At 46.3% G+C, this 17190-nt stretch overlaps 1 protein-coding gene across 1 annotated transcript in view; it reads right to left on the reverse strand.

Moving 5' to 3' along the window:
* Nucleotides 1-17190, reverse strand: part of oacyl (O-acyltransferase like) — a 65234-nt gene that overhangs the window by 6585 nt on the left and 41459 nt on the right. Inside the window, exons 10-12 of the mRNA XM_078539075.1 lie at nt 10340-10469; nt 5761-5947; nt 86-228 (exon numbers count right to left, since the gene is read on the reverse strand). Coding sequence (XP_078395201.1) covers nt 86-228; nt 5761-5947; nt 10340-10469 — 460 coding nt within the window. The remainder of the gene's footprint in view (nt 1-85; nt 229-5760; nt 5948-10339; nt 10470-17190) is intronic.

Below are 17190 nucleotides of genomic sequence, written 5' to 3' on the forward strand. Positions count from 1 at the left end.
CCATAAATGCAAGTTGTTGTTATTGTTGTTGAAAATGCTTAAATATTCCCAGAATTAAATCATGGAAAATTTTGGGATAACTCACCATGTTGATGTCTGTATAATGAAAGAGTGTCTCCTGTAGCCCATTATACACACCTATTACAGCAGGATGTATCAGAAAACAAGCGTAGCTGAGATTGGCTGGTGGGATCCATAACCTGCTGGATAGCAAACTTCTAACAAAACCTAAGGGGAAAATTAATCAAAAGTGAAATTAGAAAGCAGTTTAGAATTTAGCCCAGGGTTTCAGTGGATATTAGACTAATAAATATACATACTGAAAACAAAGATAAACCTGATTTACATCCCTTATTGAAATAATGATACACTGTCTTCCCAAATTCAAGGTAGACTGAATGATTGAAGATGAGATCCAAGTTAAACCTTTCAGAATATTTGGCGAGATAGGGATCCCAAGGCCACCTTAAATTTTCTCCCCTCCTCTTCTGTTGCATTGATTCCTGTTGGGATCCAATTTTCCAATGCTACCTCACCCAAATAGCCAGGACAATGATTGCTGTCGTATTATTCTGCATGGGGATGTCTATAGATACACTGTATTTTCTAGGTAATGTCACTGGATGGCAGTCAGAAGCAGAAACCCTTGTTGATATTGTTTCCCTTCGCATGGTGAGGCTGTGGTTTTTGCAGCTGATTTTTTCTCTTAACACCATTGTCTTTGTCAGCACCAGGGATCCCAGCAAGATAGAATGAGAGGGCCTAGAACCAACCACCTTTCCCTTGGGAATGGTTCTAACATCCAGCTTTTTATTCCTTCATCTCGACTATCTAAAAGTCACTTCTGTTCTTCTTTAGGGATTTTCCACCCCTTTCAATTTGGCAGAGCCTCCTTTAATAATGCAGCCACAGACCTGCTTTGAGAAAGACAAGTGCCCTCTTTGTGGCAGAAATCCAAACAGGAACCCAACATGTCCCACCAGTACTCTTGTGAAATAAATAAGAATTTTTATGATTCTTTCTGCTGTAGTAGGTGTGTATAATGGGCTACAGGAGACTACTCTTTCATTAACATCAACATGGTGAGTTATCCCAAAATTCTCCAGGTAGAAGATACTTCTTTTGGGAATTTTGTGCCCCAAATTTATTTTTCAGAGATTTTACCTCAGGATCCAGATATCTTCTCCAAGGCCTGAATTTTTGCGCATATTGGGTGTGTTTGATTGGCGGGCACAGAAGCAGCCGCAATTTCCACTTGCGGCCGCGATCGGATCCCAATTAAGGGTCGGCCGGCATGAAACACACCCAGGCGTTGCTGATGCGCTGGCAGCAGGGGCGGGAGTGTGGAAGGTGCCAGATCCAAAGGGGACCCAACGGGGTGGGGCATTTAAAAACAGCAGAGGCAGCTCCCTGAAGGCTGCTAGGAGGTTTTTGAGGAGCGTCAGGGAGTTGTCTTGGAGAGACTTTTGAAATTTGCTGGGCACGCAAGGCGGGAGGTCAATGCCAGTGGGCACACTGCCCCCCAGTTCTCGGACAAGTGCCTGTGCCCTCTAGTGGAGGCAGTGAGTGCCAGGCAGGACATTCTGATGCTGTGGGATGGCAAGATGAGGCCACCACACCAAACAAAGAAGGCCTGATCATAGGTGGCAGCCCAGTCAGTGGGCATGACATAGTGCATCACTCCTGGATCCAGTGCTGCAAATGGTTTAATGATCATCTGCACTTCACAAGGGTGAGTACTGTGTGGTGATGTCGTGAAGGGTGACTGTCCTTTGTGGCACTTTGTGGGTGTAAGAATCAGAGTGACAAAAGGTACATATACCTGTGCCGGCCAAGGCTGGGAGATGTGGCCCCTAGCCTTGGCGGCATAGAAGGGCGGGATGTGCAAATTTGATGGACTCCTCAATGTGGTCCTCCGGGGGCAGGGTGGGTGGGGAGTGGGGTGGTGTTGAAGATAGAGGGTTGACTAGTGAATACACTATGTTCTGAACAGGGAAAGAGAAGCCATAATGCTGTGGAGTGCAGATGAACATGTGGTGAAGTGGCCAACCTGCTCATATTGACCAAATTTGAGATGGACACCCTCGAGCTGGAATGCCAGTGAGGAGCAAGATCCTCAGGCTGCGGAGAGACAGGGGTCCAGTGGTCAAATGAGAGACTGAATGAGAGTGCAAACAATGTAGTGCCATCTCATCTCAGATGAGGACTTCCAGGCAAGTGTTCCCGGTGATCCAACAATCACAATGCACCGTGATGCAGCTGTCCATTGTCTCACCTGCTCGCCTAGTATACACATTGACAATGTGATGATTGATAATACAGACATATTGTTTTCCTCCCACAGATGAGCCATTCTCCAGAGGCTGCTGGGACCTCGAGGACCCTCCCTTGACACCTGAGAAGGGGCCACAGACAAATCCACCAGCATCATAACCTCTCTCACTACCAGGCACCAGCATGCACGTCGGTGGGCATTAGTTTGCTGGCTCAGGTGGTAGTGCCCAGTGGGGAGGGTACAGCACAGTCACATGAAGAGCTGACAGAGGCAGAGAGTGCCCAGGGCGCCAGCTGTTGGAGTATTACTGGAGACCAGGATAATGCTGAGTCCAAGGCAGATGATGAGCCTTTGGAGTTGTCCATCGTGCAGCGGTTACTGGATGTCCAGCGAGATGCACAGGCAGATCTGGTAGAGATCCCCAAGGGTCTGCGTGCTATGGTGTCTGTCATGGAGAAGTTAATGAGGAGCATGAGCACTGTGTTGAGCCTCAGCACCAAGTGCACAGCCTCCTCTCATGGAGAGGCAGCTCCAGGGACAGAATCAGGAGTTCCTGGGGTCGCGCTTGGACCTGTACTCCCCCCCAACCAGCAGTGACCTCAGGAGGTAACTGCCACTGTGAGGGATGGATGAGGCACCTAGTCTCTCTACTAGCTGCCGTCCATCAATGGTGAGCAGAGAGACCCAGTCATACCTCACACTGGCGGGTGAGGTGCCTGTCATCTCTCCCTGGGCTCATTTTCTGGACAAGGGCAGCAGCTCCTTTGCCCCTCTGCCAGTGACCGTGGCATCTTCTGAGACCACAGCCACTGAGGAGTGCCCGCCATGTCGCTGCTCACACTCTCCCAGGTGGAGCCTGCTCAGGCTTCGCCCAGAGGACAACCGCCAAGTTCACCAGGGCCAACACGACAGCAGAGACAGAAATCTGCCTTCAATGCCACTGCCAGCAGGGATGGGATGGGGAGGGGTGCGCCAAGACATAGCACTCGCAAGCAAAAGTTTAAGGCACCATGAGCAAAGGATGAGGTTATCACAAGTGACATTGTTTCATTTCATCGGTGCTATGTTTTTGGGTGACAGTAGCACCCATATTATTTTATGTTCCTTTTTGCAATTCTGGTAAAGATACAAATCTAGATTTTGTTTCAATGCCCTGAGTGTCCTTCATGTTTTCCATAGGTGCAGGGCTCATCAGTGCTTATGATAGATGGCAGGGGCAGCAAACTTTATTACGGAGGTTGTGAGGCGGCATTGGGGTAATGGCATTGCCTCTTCAGAAATGTGTGTGACGCACTGAGATGTAAGCCAAAGCTGGGCAGCCTAGTTGAAGGAACATTGAATCAAGGCATCCCTGGTGACCCTGCCTCCCTGAAGTTTCCTTAAGTCTGCCTCCCCATCCTCACCCTGTGCCTGCCTGGGCTCCTCATCAGATCCATCAGTAGAGTTTTCCTCTGAGGCCTGTGGAGCTGCCTCGCAATCCTCATCCTCCAGGGGGACCCCCTTGTCAATGCCAGATGGTGCAGAGTGCAGCAGACCATGATGATAAGCGACACGCGCACGGGAGGATGTTGCAGGGAACCCCCGGAATAGTCCAGGCAGTGGAACCTCATCTTCAGTAGCCAGGTTGTCTTCTCAACCACACTCTTTCTCTCACCTCCCTCTCTCTCTCATGTGAATCTCGATTTATACTACAATAGCTATTGCTCATCTGACTTTTCCTTCCCTTTTGTACCCAAATTTCAAATGTGCCAGCCTACGCACTCTTCTTCCTCCTTCTATCCTTACCGAAGACATTGACTTAATTTATTTGCAGGATTTCAGAGCGGTTCAACTTCCTTCCTTCAGCCTCCTCCTTCCTTAACAAGTTACAGGCTTTTAAAACTTTGGCATTCTTATTTCTCAGTTTGCTGCATTTTCCCTCCTCACCTTTTCAGCTTTGTTGTTGTCCCATGCTCGGGGCCTTGGCTGTTCACCTTGAATTCTCAATTTTAAAAAATAGTTACTGTAGTTTGATATAAAAAAAGTGGCTTGCTTTTTTTTTTAGTTAGAGGTACAATTAAATAATAGTGCTCAGGTATTGCCTAGATTCCAGGAGTAATTTGATCATGACAGGTACCACATCGGTACTCATAGCTCAGGATCCATTTAAACAATGTAAAATGGTTAGTCTTTAAAGGTCAGCTGACAGGAACATTTCTTACTGCTACAGATTTTTCTTTACAATGTGTTAAAATTGTATTTTCTGAGAAAACTATGAATATGACAGCTTTAAATAAAATAAATTTGCTTGAATACTATTCTGTGACCTTTCACTGGCCTGTTGATTGATGTCAGTGCATAGAACATTACTGATAGTCAGAGCTTCCCTACAGTGAAGAATAACATAGCTGTCACAGTTCCAACCTCTATCTGGTGGTAGTAGATTGACTTCAGATTCTGGTGTAAACTGTGCAACCTGACAGGCTTTTTGAAATATCATGTTAACACATTTCAATGCCTTCTTTAATTCTATTTGATACAAAATTTAAGACAAAATAAAACAGACACTACTGGTTCAGTTACTAAATGTTCCACCTAGCATGGAGACAATCCACATAGCCCAGAAGTTTTAATGCTTGGCATTGGCAGATCTAGGTCAAGATTTAAAGACAGCAAGGTCGATAAGATTGACCTCAGCACATCTGAACTAGGGAAGTGGGAGGTCTCAAGGTTCTCACTCTTGAATACTATCCAGTAATTCCTGGAAAGTGCATATAAATGTGCCACAACCTATGAATGAATAATGCCTTGACATTGTTGAGGATCAAGTGGGTAGCTGCAATTGTCAACCAAAACCCATGGAGATGGCTACAACTTAAATGGTTTTCATCTTTCCAGTTGTTAGGTGGAGGAAATTGTGGCTCATCCAAGATCGAATGCTGGACAAGGAACCTTGTTTTTAACTCCCTTCATGGTGTTGCCCCTCCTTAGGTCTGTAACTTCTTCCCAAACCCACCACCAACTCCCTGAACTTTCTGCTCCTATGGCACTAGTTCTCTGCTCTGAAATTTCTTCCCCAATCCCCTTGCGTTTTTACAACTCACGCTTTAAAACCTGATTGTTCCACCAATTTTTTAATCACTTCTTCTAATGTATCCTTTTTGGCATTGCATTTGTTTCTTTTAGGCATTTTTCTAGACTAGCACTATATAAATACAAACTGGAATATGCCAATTTGGAACATTCTCTATCCTGAATCATTCTTCCCTATTCTGCCAACCCTGTTCTTGAAGTACGTGTCAGGAAGTGCACCAGAGTAAATCAGATTAACTAGCTCTTGCTCCTCTGGAGTTAAAATCTCTTCTAGATGTCCTGGCTGAGAATCACAGCTTGCTGTCAGTGAATCACAAGAGAAAGCCTGAATGCATCAGTGAAAAATCTAGTTTAAAGTTTAACAAGTGAAAATTTCCAAGGGCTGTCTATATTTCACAATAATAGTACTGTACCTGCATATCCTTCTTCACATGCAAGTATGATCCAGCCAACTGCAGCAGCCCATACGGTTCTGTGCAATGCTTGATACAGCGCAGGAAGAACAGAGTAGGACTCAATTGAGTCATCTAGTGCATATCCCAATGCTATCACGGCAGCCATGGTGCTCAGAGAACACAGCCAGCCAGTAAGAGCCTGAGTCTAGAAAATAAAACATTTTGGTGCTGTTAACCGGCAGCAGCAACAATTTCCATTTAACTTTTTTTTTATTCATTCGTGGGAAGTGGCGTCACTGGCTAGGCTAGCATTTATTGCCCATACCTAAAACAATGTTCACTGGAGCTTTGCGAACAGGAAAGGGAACTGAACATTTATGAGAATAATAGGACAGGTGGCTGAAGGCTTGGTCAGAAGGAAGGTCTAAAAGAAATTGCAGACGCAGAGAGAGTCAAGGCCATGGGTTGATTTATAGATGAGTCATTCCACAAATGAGGGCTTTAAATTCAATACATTATGAGACAGAGTCATCGCAGGTCAGAAGAGAGTGGGTAATTGTTAAATTGGGCAATGTGTTAAAGTATATGGAATTATGAATGGTGACAATAGGATTCTAAATGGATCCTGCTATCAGCATAAGTTGCAAATTTTCATTCAGTGAAGTGAGTGGGTGGAAAACTATGGTCCAGCATATGTAGAAACTGAATATCAACACCTAAATGTTTGCCAGAAACTAACACTAAATTCCCTGGTATAGAGTTATCTACCTATCCTTTTCTCCCTTCTTGAGAAGAGATGTTGGATGGAATTTTCCAGCCCCCCCCCAACAATGGCGGGTTTCCCCATGGCAGGGCCGGCGAGCCATTGAAATAAAAACAAAAAACTGCGGACGCTGGAAATCCAAAACAAAAACAGAATTACCTGGAAAAACTCAACAGGTCTGGCAGCATCGGCGGAGAAGAAAAGAGTTGACGTTTCGAGTCCTCATGACCCTTCAACAGAACTGAGTAATATTAGGAGGGGGTGAAATATAAGCTGGTTTAAGGTGGGGGGGTGGGGGGAGAGAAGTTGGGGGAGGGGTGATGGTTGTAGGGACAAGCAAGCAGTGATAGGAGCAGATAATCAAAAGATGTCACAGACAAAGGAACAAAGAGGTGTTGAAGGTGGTGATATTATCTAAACGAATGTGCTAATTAAGAATGGATGGCAGGACACTCAAGATACAGCTATAGTGGGGGTGGGGTGGAAAGACTAACAGGGCAGTAAAGGTATAGATTTAAAAATAATGGAAATAGGTGGGAAAAGAAAAATCTATATAAATTATTGGAAAAAACAAAAGGGAGGGGGAAGAAATGGAAAGGGGGTGGGGATGGAGGAGGGAGTTCAAGATATAAAGTTGTTGAATTCAATATTCAGTCCGGAAGGCTGTAATGTGCCTAGTCGGAAGATGAGGTGCTGTTCCTCCAGTTTTCGTTGGGCTTCACTGGAACAATGCAGCAAGCCAAGGACAGACAGGTGGGCAAGAGAGCAGGGTGGAGTGTTAAAATGGCAAGTGACAGAGAGGTTTGGGTCTTTCTTGCGGACAGACCGCAGGTGTTCTGCAAAGCGGTCGCCCAGTTTACGTTTGGTCTCTCCAATGTAGGGGAGACCGCATTGGGAGCAACGAATGCAGTAGACTAAGTTAGGGGAAATGCAAGTGAAATGCTGCTTCACTTGAAAGGAGTGTCTGGGCCCTTGGACGGTGAGGAGAGAGGAAGTGAAGGGGCAGGTGTTGCATCTTTTGCGTGGGCATGGGGAGGTGCCATAGGTGGGGGTTGAGGAGTAGGGGGTGATGGAGGAGTGGACCAGAGTGTCCCGGAGAGAACGATCCCTACGGAATGCCGCCAGGGGGGGTGAAGGGAAGATGTGTTTGGTGGTGGCATCATGCTGGAGTTGGCGGAAATGGCGGAGGATGATCCTTTGAATGCGGAGGCTGGTGGGGTGATAAGTGAGGACAAGGGGGACCCTATCATATTTCTGGGAGGGAGGAGAAGGCGTTAGGGCGGATACGTGGGAGATGGGTCGGACATGGTTGAGGGCCCTGTCAAAGACCGTGGGTGGAAAACCTCGGTTAAGGAAGAAGGAGGACATGTCAGAGGAACTGTTTTTGAAGGTAGCATCATCAGAACAGATGCGACGGAGGTGAAGGAACTGAGAGAATGGGATGGAGTCCTTACAGGAAGCGGGGTGTGAGGAGCTGTAGTCGAGGTAGGTGTGGGAGTCGGTAGGCTTGTAATGGATATTGGTGCACAGTCTATCACCAGAAATTGAGACAGAGAGGTCAAGGAAGGGAAGGGAAGTGTCAGAGATGGACCATGTGAAAATGATGGAGGGGTGGAGATTGGAAGAAAAATTAATAAATTTTTCCAGGTCCCAACGAGAGCATGAAGCAGCACCGAAGTAATCATCGATGTACCAGAGAAAGAGTTGTGGGAGGGGGCCGGAGTAGGACTGGAACAAGGAATGTTCCACATGCCCCATAAAGAGACAGGCATAGCTGGGGCCCATGCGGGTACCCATAGCCACACCTTTTATTTGGAGGAAGTGAGAGGAGTTAAAGGAGAAATTGTTCAGTGTGAGAACAAGTACAGCCAGACGGAGGAGAGTAGTGGTGGATGGGGATTGTTCGGGCCTCTGTTCAAGGAAGAAGCTAAGGGCTCTCAGACCATCCTGGTGGGGGATGGAGGTGTAGAGGGATTGGACGTCCATGGTGAAGAGGAAGCGGTTGGGGCCAGGGAACTGGAAATTGTTGATGTGACGTAAGGTGTCAGAGGAATCACGGATGTAGGTGGGAAGGGACTGGACAAGGGGAGAGAGAAGGGAGTCAAGATAACAAGAAATTAGTTCCGTGGGGCAGGAACAGGCTGACACAATCGGTCTGCCGGAACAGTTCTGTTTGTGGATTTTGGGTAGGAGGTAGAAGCGGGCCGCCCGAGGTTAGGCGCCTATCAGGTTGGAAGCTGTGGGAGGAAGATCTCCAGAGGAGATGAGGTCAGTGACAGTCCTGGAAACAATGGCTTGATGTTCAGTGGTGGGGTCATGGTCCAGGGAGAGGTAGGAGGAAGTGTCTGCGAGTTGACGCTCAGCCTCCGCGAGGTAGAGGTCAGCCATTGAAATCCCCGTTCACATCGATGGGACCAGAAGATCCCACCAGCGTGAAGGGATGGGAGAATTCCACCTGTTATGTTGGCTATTCCCTAGCACTATTTGTATACCTAAGGAGGGTTGAACATTATTAAGACCAAGGCCTCTGCTATCTCCTCTCTGACTTGCATTAGTAGCTGGGGTGCATGTCATCTTGCCCCATTGACTTATCCACTTTGATTTCTGTTACTTTATTTTTTAAGAAAACAGGTAGGTGAGTAACCATGAAATGACAGTCTCACAGAAGTGGACAATAGAGGGAAGGTGAATGACTTTTGCGCACAGACGGAAAGTTGAGGAGATAAGCAAGCACTGACTTCCAAGGTTATGGTCACGGAGGATATTGTTGGTGAATTTAGCAATCTTGATGCTGTGACCAGTGGAAACTGAATGGATTTATATGGGGCTGAATAACACATGGGCCGGGGTGGGGGAAGGTGGGGTGGTGGGGAAACAGTCAGCATGCCAAACGTTTTATGGCATGGGCAGTGTATTATCAGGGTCAACTTGCTTGATAACAAACCTAACTGATCCTTAATTGTTCATTTAAACATGGCTGGCGGGCTGCCAATTTTGGTAAGTATTATGGGGGTGAGTTCGGGGTTGAGTAGGAAGGTAATGGGATGGGAGCCCACCCCATTTTACAAGACACCCTCCCCCCCCTCACTATTTTATGTGCCCCACCCTACTGGAAACATTCCCGCCAGGGGCACGTAAAATTCAGCCCATGGAGTGGGGGAAGAACATGTAATATTTGGAGCTGAATCAAGTTCAAAGAAGCAATGACCAGAGTATTTATAAAATAAAGACAGTGGGCAAGATTGAAGAGCTGGGCCTATCCAATGACAAGAACTAGTGATTTGACGTTCATTGACTACATGACTTTTTATGCAAAATTGTGATATTCAGGCAGCAAACTTACTGCTTGCAGTAAGTGTCAAAATTTAGGGATTTTTCACAGGATGTCATGGTACATCCAGTTATTGTAGAGTAAAGGGCTAACTCTAATGATAGCTACTGAGCATGTACATAAGCAGCTGTGTCATAGTGATATCACTCACTGAGGGAAGATGAGTGAAAAGCACCTCAGAGAGGGGCTGCAGCTGTGTCCTCATGCGCTATAAACTTGTAAATAGTGATGTAGATAAAAGTGTTTTGAAAGAAAGACCATTACCTCCAGAAAGATCCCTTTTAGAGTGAATCCTGAAACAAACCCACAATAACAGTTATATGGTAAATGGTGGGAAGGGTGTTGGGGACACTAATATAGGTCAACATTAAGTGATCTGCATACAAAGAATGTCCATAATTCTTTACAGATAGACTTATGACAAGTTTTTACCGCTGCGCAAACACAACATAAATGTCTATTGTTGATTTATTTCACCTCATTCTTTGTCTTGTAGTAAGTACCTTGGTTGTCAGCAAAGATGTTTTTCTTTGATGCATTAAAATGCCCAGCAAAATTCCAACTAAAAATGGACCATAACGGCAATAAGGCTTTGTATAGTATTGTATATTGTACACCCCATGTGTAAGCAGTCTGAAGACAAATGTAATATGTTTAATGACAGAAAATGAATGAATATTAAAATATGTTATCTAATAAATTCATAGTGGGAATGTCCAGACTCACATTGTTCAAAAACTCTAACATTTTCATATATGTGTGACTTCATAATCAATCCTGAGATCTCTTGTTTTCAAGATTTACCAATTCCATAACATTTTCTTTCTTATTTACCCTATGAAGTCATCTCTCAGCATCTCCTTTCAAGACTAAACAGCCCAAATTTTTTTCTAGTCATTCTTCATATCTCAGGCTTATGACACAAGGAATTAGTCTCATCGATCTTCTCTGAATCACATCCAAGGCTTAACTCAGGATGACAACTTTGGTAATTCAAGGCCTTATAGTTTAAGCATGACTTCCACTGACTTGTACTCTGCTGTTTTGGCTATATATTTATTTACATTGCCGATACCTGTTCTGCAAAATATTTGTGCATTGAGCTTTGATTCTACTAAACCACTAGGTATTGTTCAAGTTCATCTTTAGCTATCTTTCATTCACCAAGTACTTATGTAGCCCATGGGCAGGAAATTTTGGATGGTGGGGTTTCCTGATGTTGGCTGCCCAGCAGCCATTTAATGCTTGGTGGAGAGGAAGAAGTCCCACCTTAGAGTTCCAGAAGTGCCACCAGGAGCAATGGCCATTGCTGGGACTACAAACATCCTCCATATTTTAAGTGCTAGGAGCCCAGGACAAAAGTAAGCACGGTACAGAAGGGGAGGGAAAACCTGGGAGGGGGAGGGTGCGAGTGGTGCGGGTGTGTCTCAATCAGAAAAAGGAGCCAGTGATGGGAGGGCCCTCCTTCCCGCCCAAGGACCCCACCCCTCCTTCCCACCCAAGGACCCCACCCCTCCTTCCCACCCAAGGACCCCACCCCTCCTTCCCACCCAAGGACCCCACTCTTTCTTCCCACTCAAGGCCCAATCAGCCTAAGCTGCCTCTGATCTCCTCCCGCCAGCCTTAAAATTGCGGCCAACTGCAAGCAAGTGACCAATGACCACTTAAGGACCTCAACTAGGGCAAGAGCAGGCGAGCTGACCTAGGCCTCACCCCTGCAACCCCCCGAGCCCCTCCCATAAAATTTCTGACAGGTCAAGGGCGGGTGGCCAGGCAGCAAGAAAGACACCCGGTGAAATTTACAGGCCCCCCACCACCAGCAAATCTGTCATTGGGGAGCAGTAAAATTATGTTCCTCCTTTGTGAAGTGCTTTGTACTTCATATTAAATTTGGTCTAATTCTTTTTGTAGTTCCCAAGCTGTCTTCTCATGTCTCCCTATGTCCCTCTTAGTTATAAAAACAAAAAACTGCGGATACTGGAAATCCAAAACAAAAACAGAAACAGAAATACCTAGAAAAACTCAGCAGGTCTGGCAGCATTGGTGGAGGAGAGCACAGTTGACGTTTCGAGTCCTCATGACCCTTCCACAGAACTAAGTAAAATTAGGAAAGGGGTGAAATATAAGCTGGTTTAAGGGGGAGTTGGGACGATTTCTCCTTTAACTCCTCTCACTTCCTCCAAATAAAAGGTGTGGCTATGGGTACCCGCATGGGCCCCAGCAATGCCTGTCTCTTTATGGGGTATGTGGAACATTCCTTGTTCCAGTCCTACTCCGGCCCCTTCCCGCAACTCTTTCTCCGGTACATCGATGATTACTTCGGTGCTGCTTCATGCTCTCGTTGGGACCTGAAAAATTTATTAACTTAACTTCCAATCTCCACCCCTCTATCATTTTCACATGGTCCATCTCTGACACTTCCCTTCCCTTCCTTGACCTCTCTGTCTCAATTTATGGTGATAGACTGTCCACCAATATCCATTACAAGCCTACCGACTCCCACAGCTACCTAGACTACAGCTCCTCACACCCCGCTTCCTGTAAGGACTCCATCCCATTCCCTCAGTTCCTTCGCCTCCGTCGCATCTGTTCTGATGATGCCACTTTCAAAAACAGTTCCTCTGACATGTCCTCCTTCTTCCTTAACCGAGGTTTTCCACCCACGGTGGTTGACAGGGCCCTCAACCGTGTCCGGCCCATCTCCCGCGCATCCGCCCTCATGCCTTCTCCTCCCTCCCAGAAACATGATAGGGTCACCCTTGTCCTCACTTATCACCCCACCATCCTCCGCATTCAAAGGATCATCCTCCGCCATTTCTGCTAACTCCAGCATGATGCCACCGCCAAACACATCTTTCCTTCACCCCCCACCGGCGGCATTCCGTACGGATCGTTCCCTCCGTGACACCCTGGTCCACTCCTCCATCACCTCATACTCCTCAACCCCCTCCCACTGCACCTTCCCATGCGACCGCTGAAGATGCAACACCTGCCCCTTCACTTCCTCTCTCCTCACCGTCCAAGGGCCCAAACACTCCTTTCAAGTGAAGCAACTTTTCACTTGCACTTCCCTCAACTTCGTCTACTGCATTCGTTGCTCCCAATGCGGTTTCCTCTACATTGGAGAGACCAAACGCACACTGTGTGACGGCTTTGCAGAACACCTTCGGTCTGTCCGCAAGCATTACCCAGACCTCCCTGTCGCTTGCCATTTCAACACTCCACCCTGCTTTCTTGCCCACATGTCTGTCCTTGGCTTGCTGCATTGTTCCAGTGAAGCTCAACGCAAACTGGAGGAACAGCACTTCATCTTCCGACTAGGCACTTTACAGCCTTCCGGACTAAATATTGAGTTCAACAATTTTAGATCTTGAACTCCCTCCTCCATCCTCACCCTCTTTCCATTTCTTCCCCCTCCTTTTTGTTTTTTCCAATAATTTATATAGATTTTTCTTTTCCCACCTATTTCCATTATTTCTAAATATATTTCCACCTATTGTTTATCTCTACCTTTTAGTATTTCCCCACCCCCACTAGAGATATCTGTACCTTGGCTGTCCTGCTCTCTACTCTTAATTAGCACATTCCTTTAGATAATATCACCACCTTCAACACCTCTTTGTTCTTTTGTCTGTGACATCTTTTGGTTATCTCCACCTATTACTGGCTGCTTGTCCCAACAACAGCCCCCCATCCCCCCCCCCCCCCCCCCCCACCCTTAAACCAGCTTATATTTCACCCCTTTCCTATTTTTACTTAGTTCTGTTGAAGGGTCATGAGGACTCAAAACATCAACTGTGCTCTCCTCCGCCGATGCTGCTAGACCTGCTGAGTTTTTCCAGGTATTTCTGTTTCTGTTTTTGTCCCTCTTAGTTATCTAACATTTGCAAATTTGACCAGTTTACATTGAGCTTCTCAATCGCAATTATTCATATAAAATAAATTAAAAACAATGGTGGTTGCAACATCATTCACTGGGGGATCCACTCAGTGTATTACCCTCACCTCAACATAACTCCTTCCCTGTAAATATTACTCAAAACGAATCTTCAAAGCATAAAGATATATTCTGTAAGAAATGGGGCAGGACTTTTCTGTGGGCTTCAGGACCCTGACTCCAGTCTCAAATGGGTGTCAGAAGCCCACACTGTGTAGTGAACAGTCACTCGCTTGCTATTTTCACTGAGTTGGCTAATTAAAGGCCAGAGGACAGGCTCACCATCCAATTAAGGATGGCAGGTGGACTCTTGAAGCTGTAAGACCAGGAAGCGATCCCCCAGCTTGAAAGCAGCAGCAGGATGCCATGGCAGGTAAGTAAAAGAGAGGGTGCCCCAAGATGGAGGCGCCTTCTCTCTAACTTTTAAAATTGTAAATTAAGAAGGGACTAAGCACTCTGATCACTACTGTAGGAACCGCACCATCGAGTGGCCTCCAGCTGCAGCTGAAGCCAGGCAGGCAGGGATGGCCTCTCAGACTGCCTTGAGCCCTGGTCCTCCGGTCTGCTGCAGGGGACCACCTCCAGGGGCTGCCCTCTTCCCCACGTTAAGTGGTCATTAGCTGCCTGACTTGGCAACCCACTGTAGTCCTGAAAATGGCCCGGTGCAGGATGGTGCGGGGAACCAGCCGACCAATGGCGCTAAATTCCACACCTGTGCACATCCATGCCCACCCCCATAGGGGCTTAAAAATTCAGCCCATGGTTTAATTAAACTATACAATAAAAATCTATGGCTTAAATCGTATTTTACAACTCCTCATTATGTTAACCCCTGCCTCATGTTGACTATGACCAGAAATTTTCGCTGGAAATTACTGTTGCTGATATCTGTGGGTGAATATTTCATGTACTTGTATGACATTCATCTGTCTGCTACTTTGTTGGAGGCATTAGCCAGGAATTTTCTCAGACCCACTCCTAATTCCCTGGAAAAGCAGCGGCATTTATGTATGTAAACAGCATATCTGCAGCATTTCCAACGAAGTTTTAACAGCGGAGCAGGAGCAGTTCTAAGGAATTTTTGAATCAATTTAAGAAAGAAATGGGCTGACTCTCCTGTTGAAATAGCAAATGGAGGAATGTCGTGTAAAGGCATCAAGCATTTATCTGTTAATACCTTGACAGTAATTTCCAGGTGTATACATATCCAGAGTTAACTCCAAAGACCTGTAACCATGTATCAAATCCAACGCTTACCTGGAATCAAAGTGAAGTCCTATTGGCAGTTTGAAGAACCAGGAGATCAAAGCAGTGACAATGAAACAAGCCAACAGCAGAAATCCTGCCAGGACAATCATTAACAACCTATTCCTGAACACAAATAGAAAGGTTAGTATGTCTGCTCTTTAATATAAAAGGATTCTGCTCATCCTGATGGCTGATGGCAAAGACATTCATTTCCATCTCCAGTTGTCACCATTAAGAAATTATTTCAAGGTCAAATCACCCAAAGCCTATGCAGGCAAACAAAGAGAACTTTTACAGACTTTCCCAAATTTCCCTCCCTCTGCTGCATCATCAAAACTTCCAGCCAGGTTTCCCAATAGATGCCCCAATATTTTAATGAGACATCAGTAACTTCATTTGAATATTCCTGCATTCTCATGGAGTTTGCAAAGAAATCTCACTGAGTCATTACCCACCCGATTAAAATGGGCACCAAGGATTACTTGAGAATGTTTTGTGTGAAAATATACGAAGGAGGTTTACAAGCAAGCTAATTTAGTGGATTCTAGTGCTCTGCCCACGGCGAGTTTGGGGACTGGTGAGAGCACTTAATCAGGCAGGAAGGCAGTTGTTGGAGACCCCCGCTGCTTTTCCTACTCCAGCCTGATTAAGTCTGTGATGGGAAGGCTCGTGGACAGTGTTCCTGTCCCGCCACCATTTGAGGCCCTTAAGTGGGTGACCAGTGTCCACTTAAGGGTCTCATCCAGCCACCGCTGATATTAACACAGCAGCGGGTGGAGGGGCTTGCTATGCAGCAAGCACAACAAGCAAATCCTTGCAGGGTTGCTTGCAGGCTTCCAAGCGGTGGGGTTGGGGGTGGGGGTGTCCCTCATTCAAAGGCACTCAGTGCCTCGTCGAGGAATCCAGCATCGGGAAGAGTGATTTGATCCTGGGGGGACGGCCTGCCACTGGCCTGTCAAGTCCTGAGCGGCCTTCCCAAAAAGAGGCAAGCCAGCGGCCAATTGAATCCCGTCACCTCTACAAGTTTCTTCCCATTGTGATTTGGGGCTGTTTTTCTATCTTTTATTGATCTTTGTTTTCTTTTTTTAAGCTGTGAGCACTTAGCTGTACATGGCCACTTAAGTAGCCAAACCTTTTCATTTTGCCCATCACCCATCATCAAGTGCTCTCCCATTAAGGCAGAGAAGAGCGGATTTTTTTTTCTCTTACAGGTCATTGAATATTTTTAAGGCTGAGATAGGTAGATTCTTTTATTTATTCATTTATGGGATGTGGACATTGCTGGCTAGGCCAGCATTTATCGCCCATCCCTAGTTGCCCTTGAGAAGGTGGTGGTGAGCTGCCTTCTTGAACCACTGCAGTCCATGTGGTGTAGGTACACCCACAGTGCTGTTAGGAAGGGAGTTCCAGGATTTTGACCCAGCGACAGTGAAGGAACGGCGATATATTTCCAAGTCAGAGTGGTGAGTGACTTGGAGGGGAACTTCCAGGTGGTGGTGTCCGCATCTATCTGCTGCCCTTGTCCTTCTAGATGGTAGCAGTCAAGTGTTTGGAAGGTGCTGTCTAAGGAGCCTTGGTGCATTCCTGCAGTGCATATTGTAGATGGTACACACTGCTGCTACTGTGCGTCGGTGGTGGAGGGAGTGAATGTTTGTGGATGTGGTGCCAATCAAGCAGGCTGCTTTGTACTGGATGGTGTCAAGCTTCTTGAGTGTTGGAGCTACACTCATCCAGGCATGTGGGGAGTATTCCATCACACTCCTAACTTGTGCTTTGTAGATGGTGGACAGGCTTTGGGAGTCAGGAGGTGAAATCATTGCACGATTTCTAGCCTATGAACTGCTCTCATATCCGCAGTATTTATATGGCTAGTCCAGTTCAGTTTCTGGTCAATGGTAACCCCCAGAATGTTGATAGCGGGGGATTCAATGCCTTAGAACATCAAGGGGCGATGGTTAAATTTTCTCTTGTTGGAGATGGTCATTGCCTGACACTTGTGTGGCGTGAATGTTACTTGCCACTTGTCAGCCCAAGCCTAGATATTGTCCAGGTCTAGCTGCATTTGGACAGGGACTGCTTCAGTGTCTGAGGAGTCGCAAATAGTGCTGAACATTGTGCAATCATCAGCAAACATCCCCACTTCTGACCTTATGATTGAAGGAAGGTCAT

The sequence above is a fragment of the Cetorhinus maximus genome, chromosome 1, assembly GCF_964194155.1.
Source record: "Cetorhinus maximus chromosome 1, sCetMax3.hap1.1, whole genome shotgun sequence".
Taxonomy (NCBI): Eukaryota; Metazoa; Chordata; class Chondrichthyes; order Lamniformes; family Cetorhinidae; genus Cetorhinus; species Cetorhinus maximus.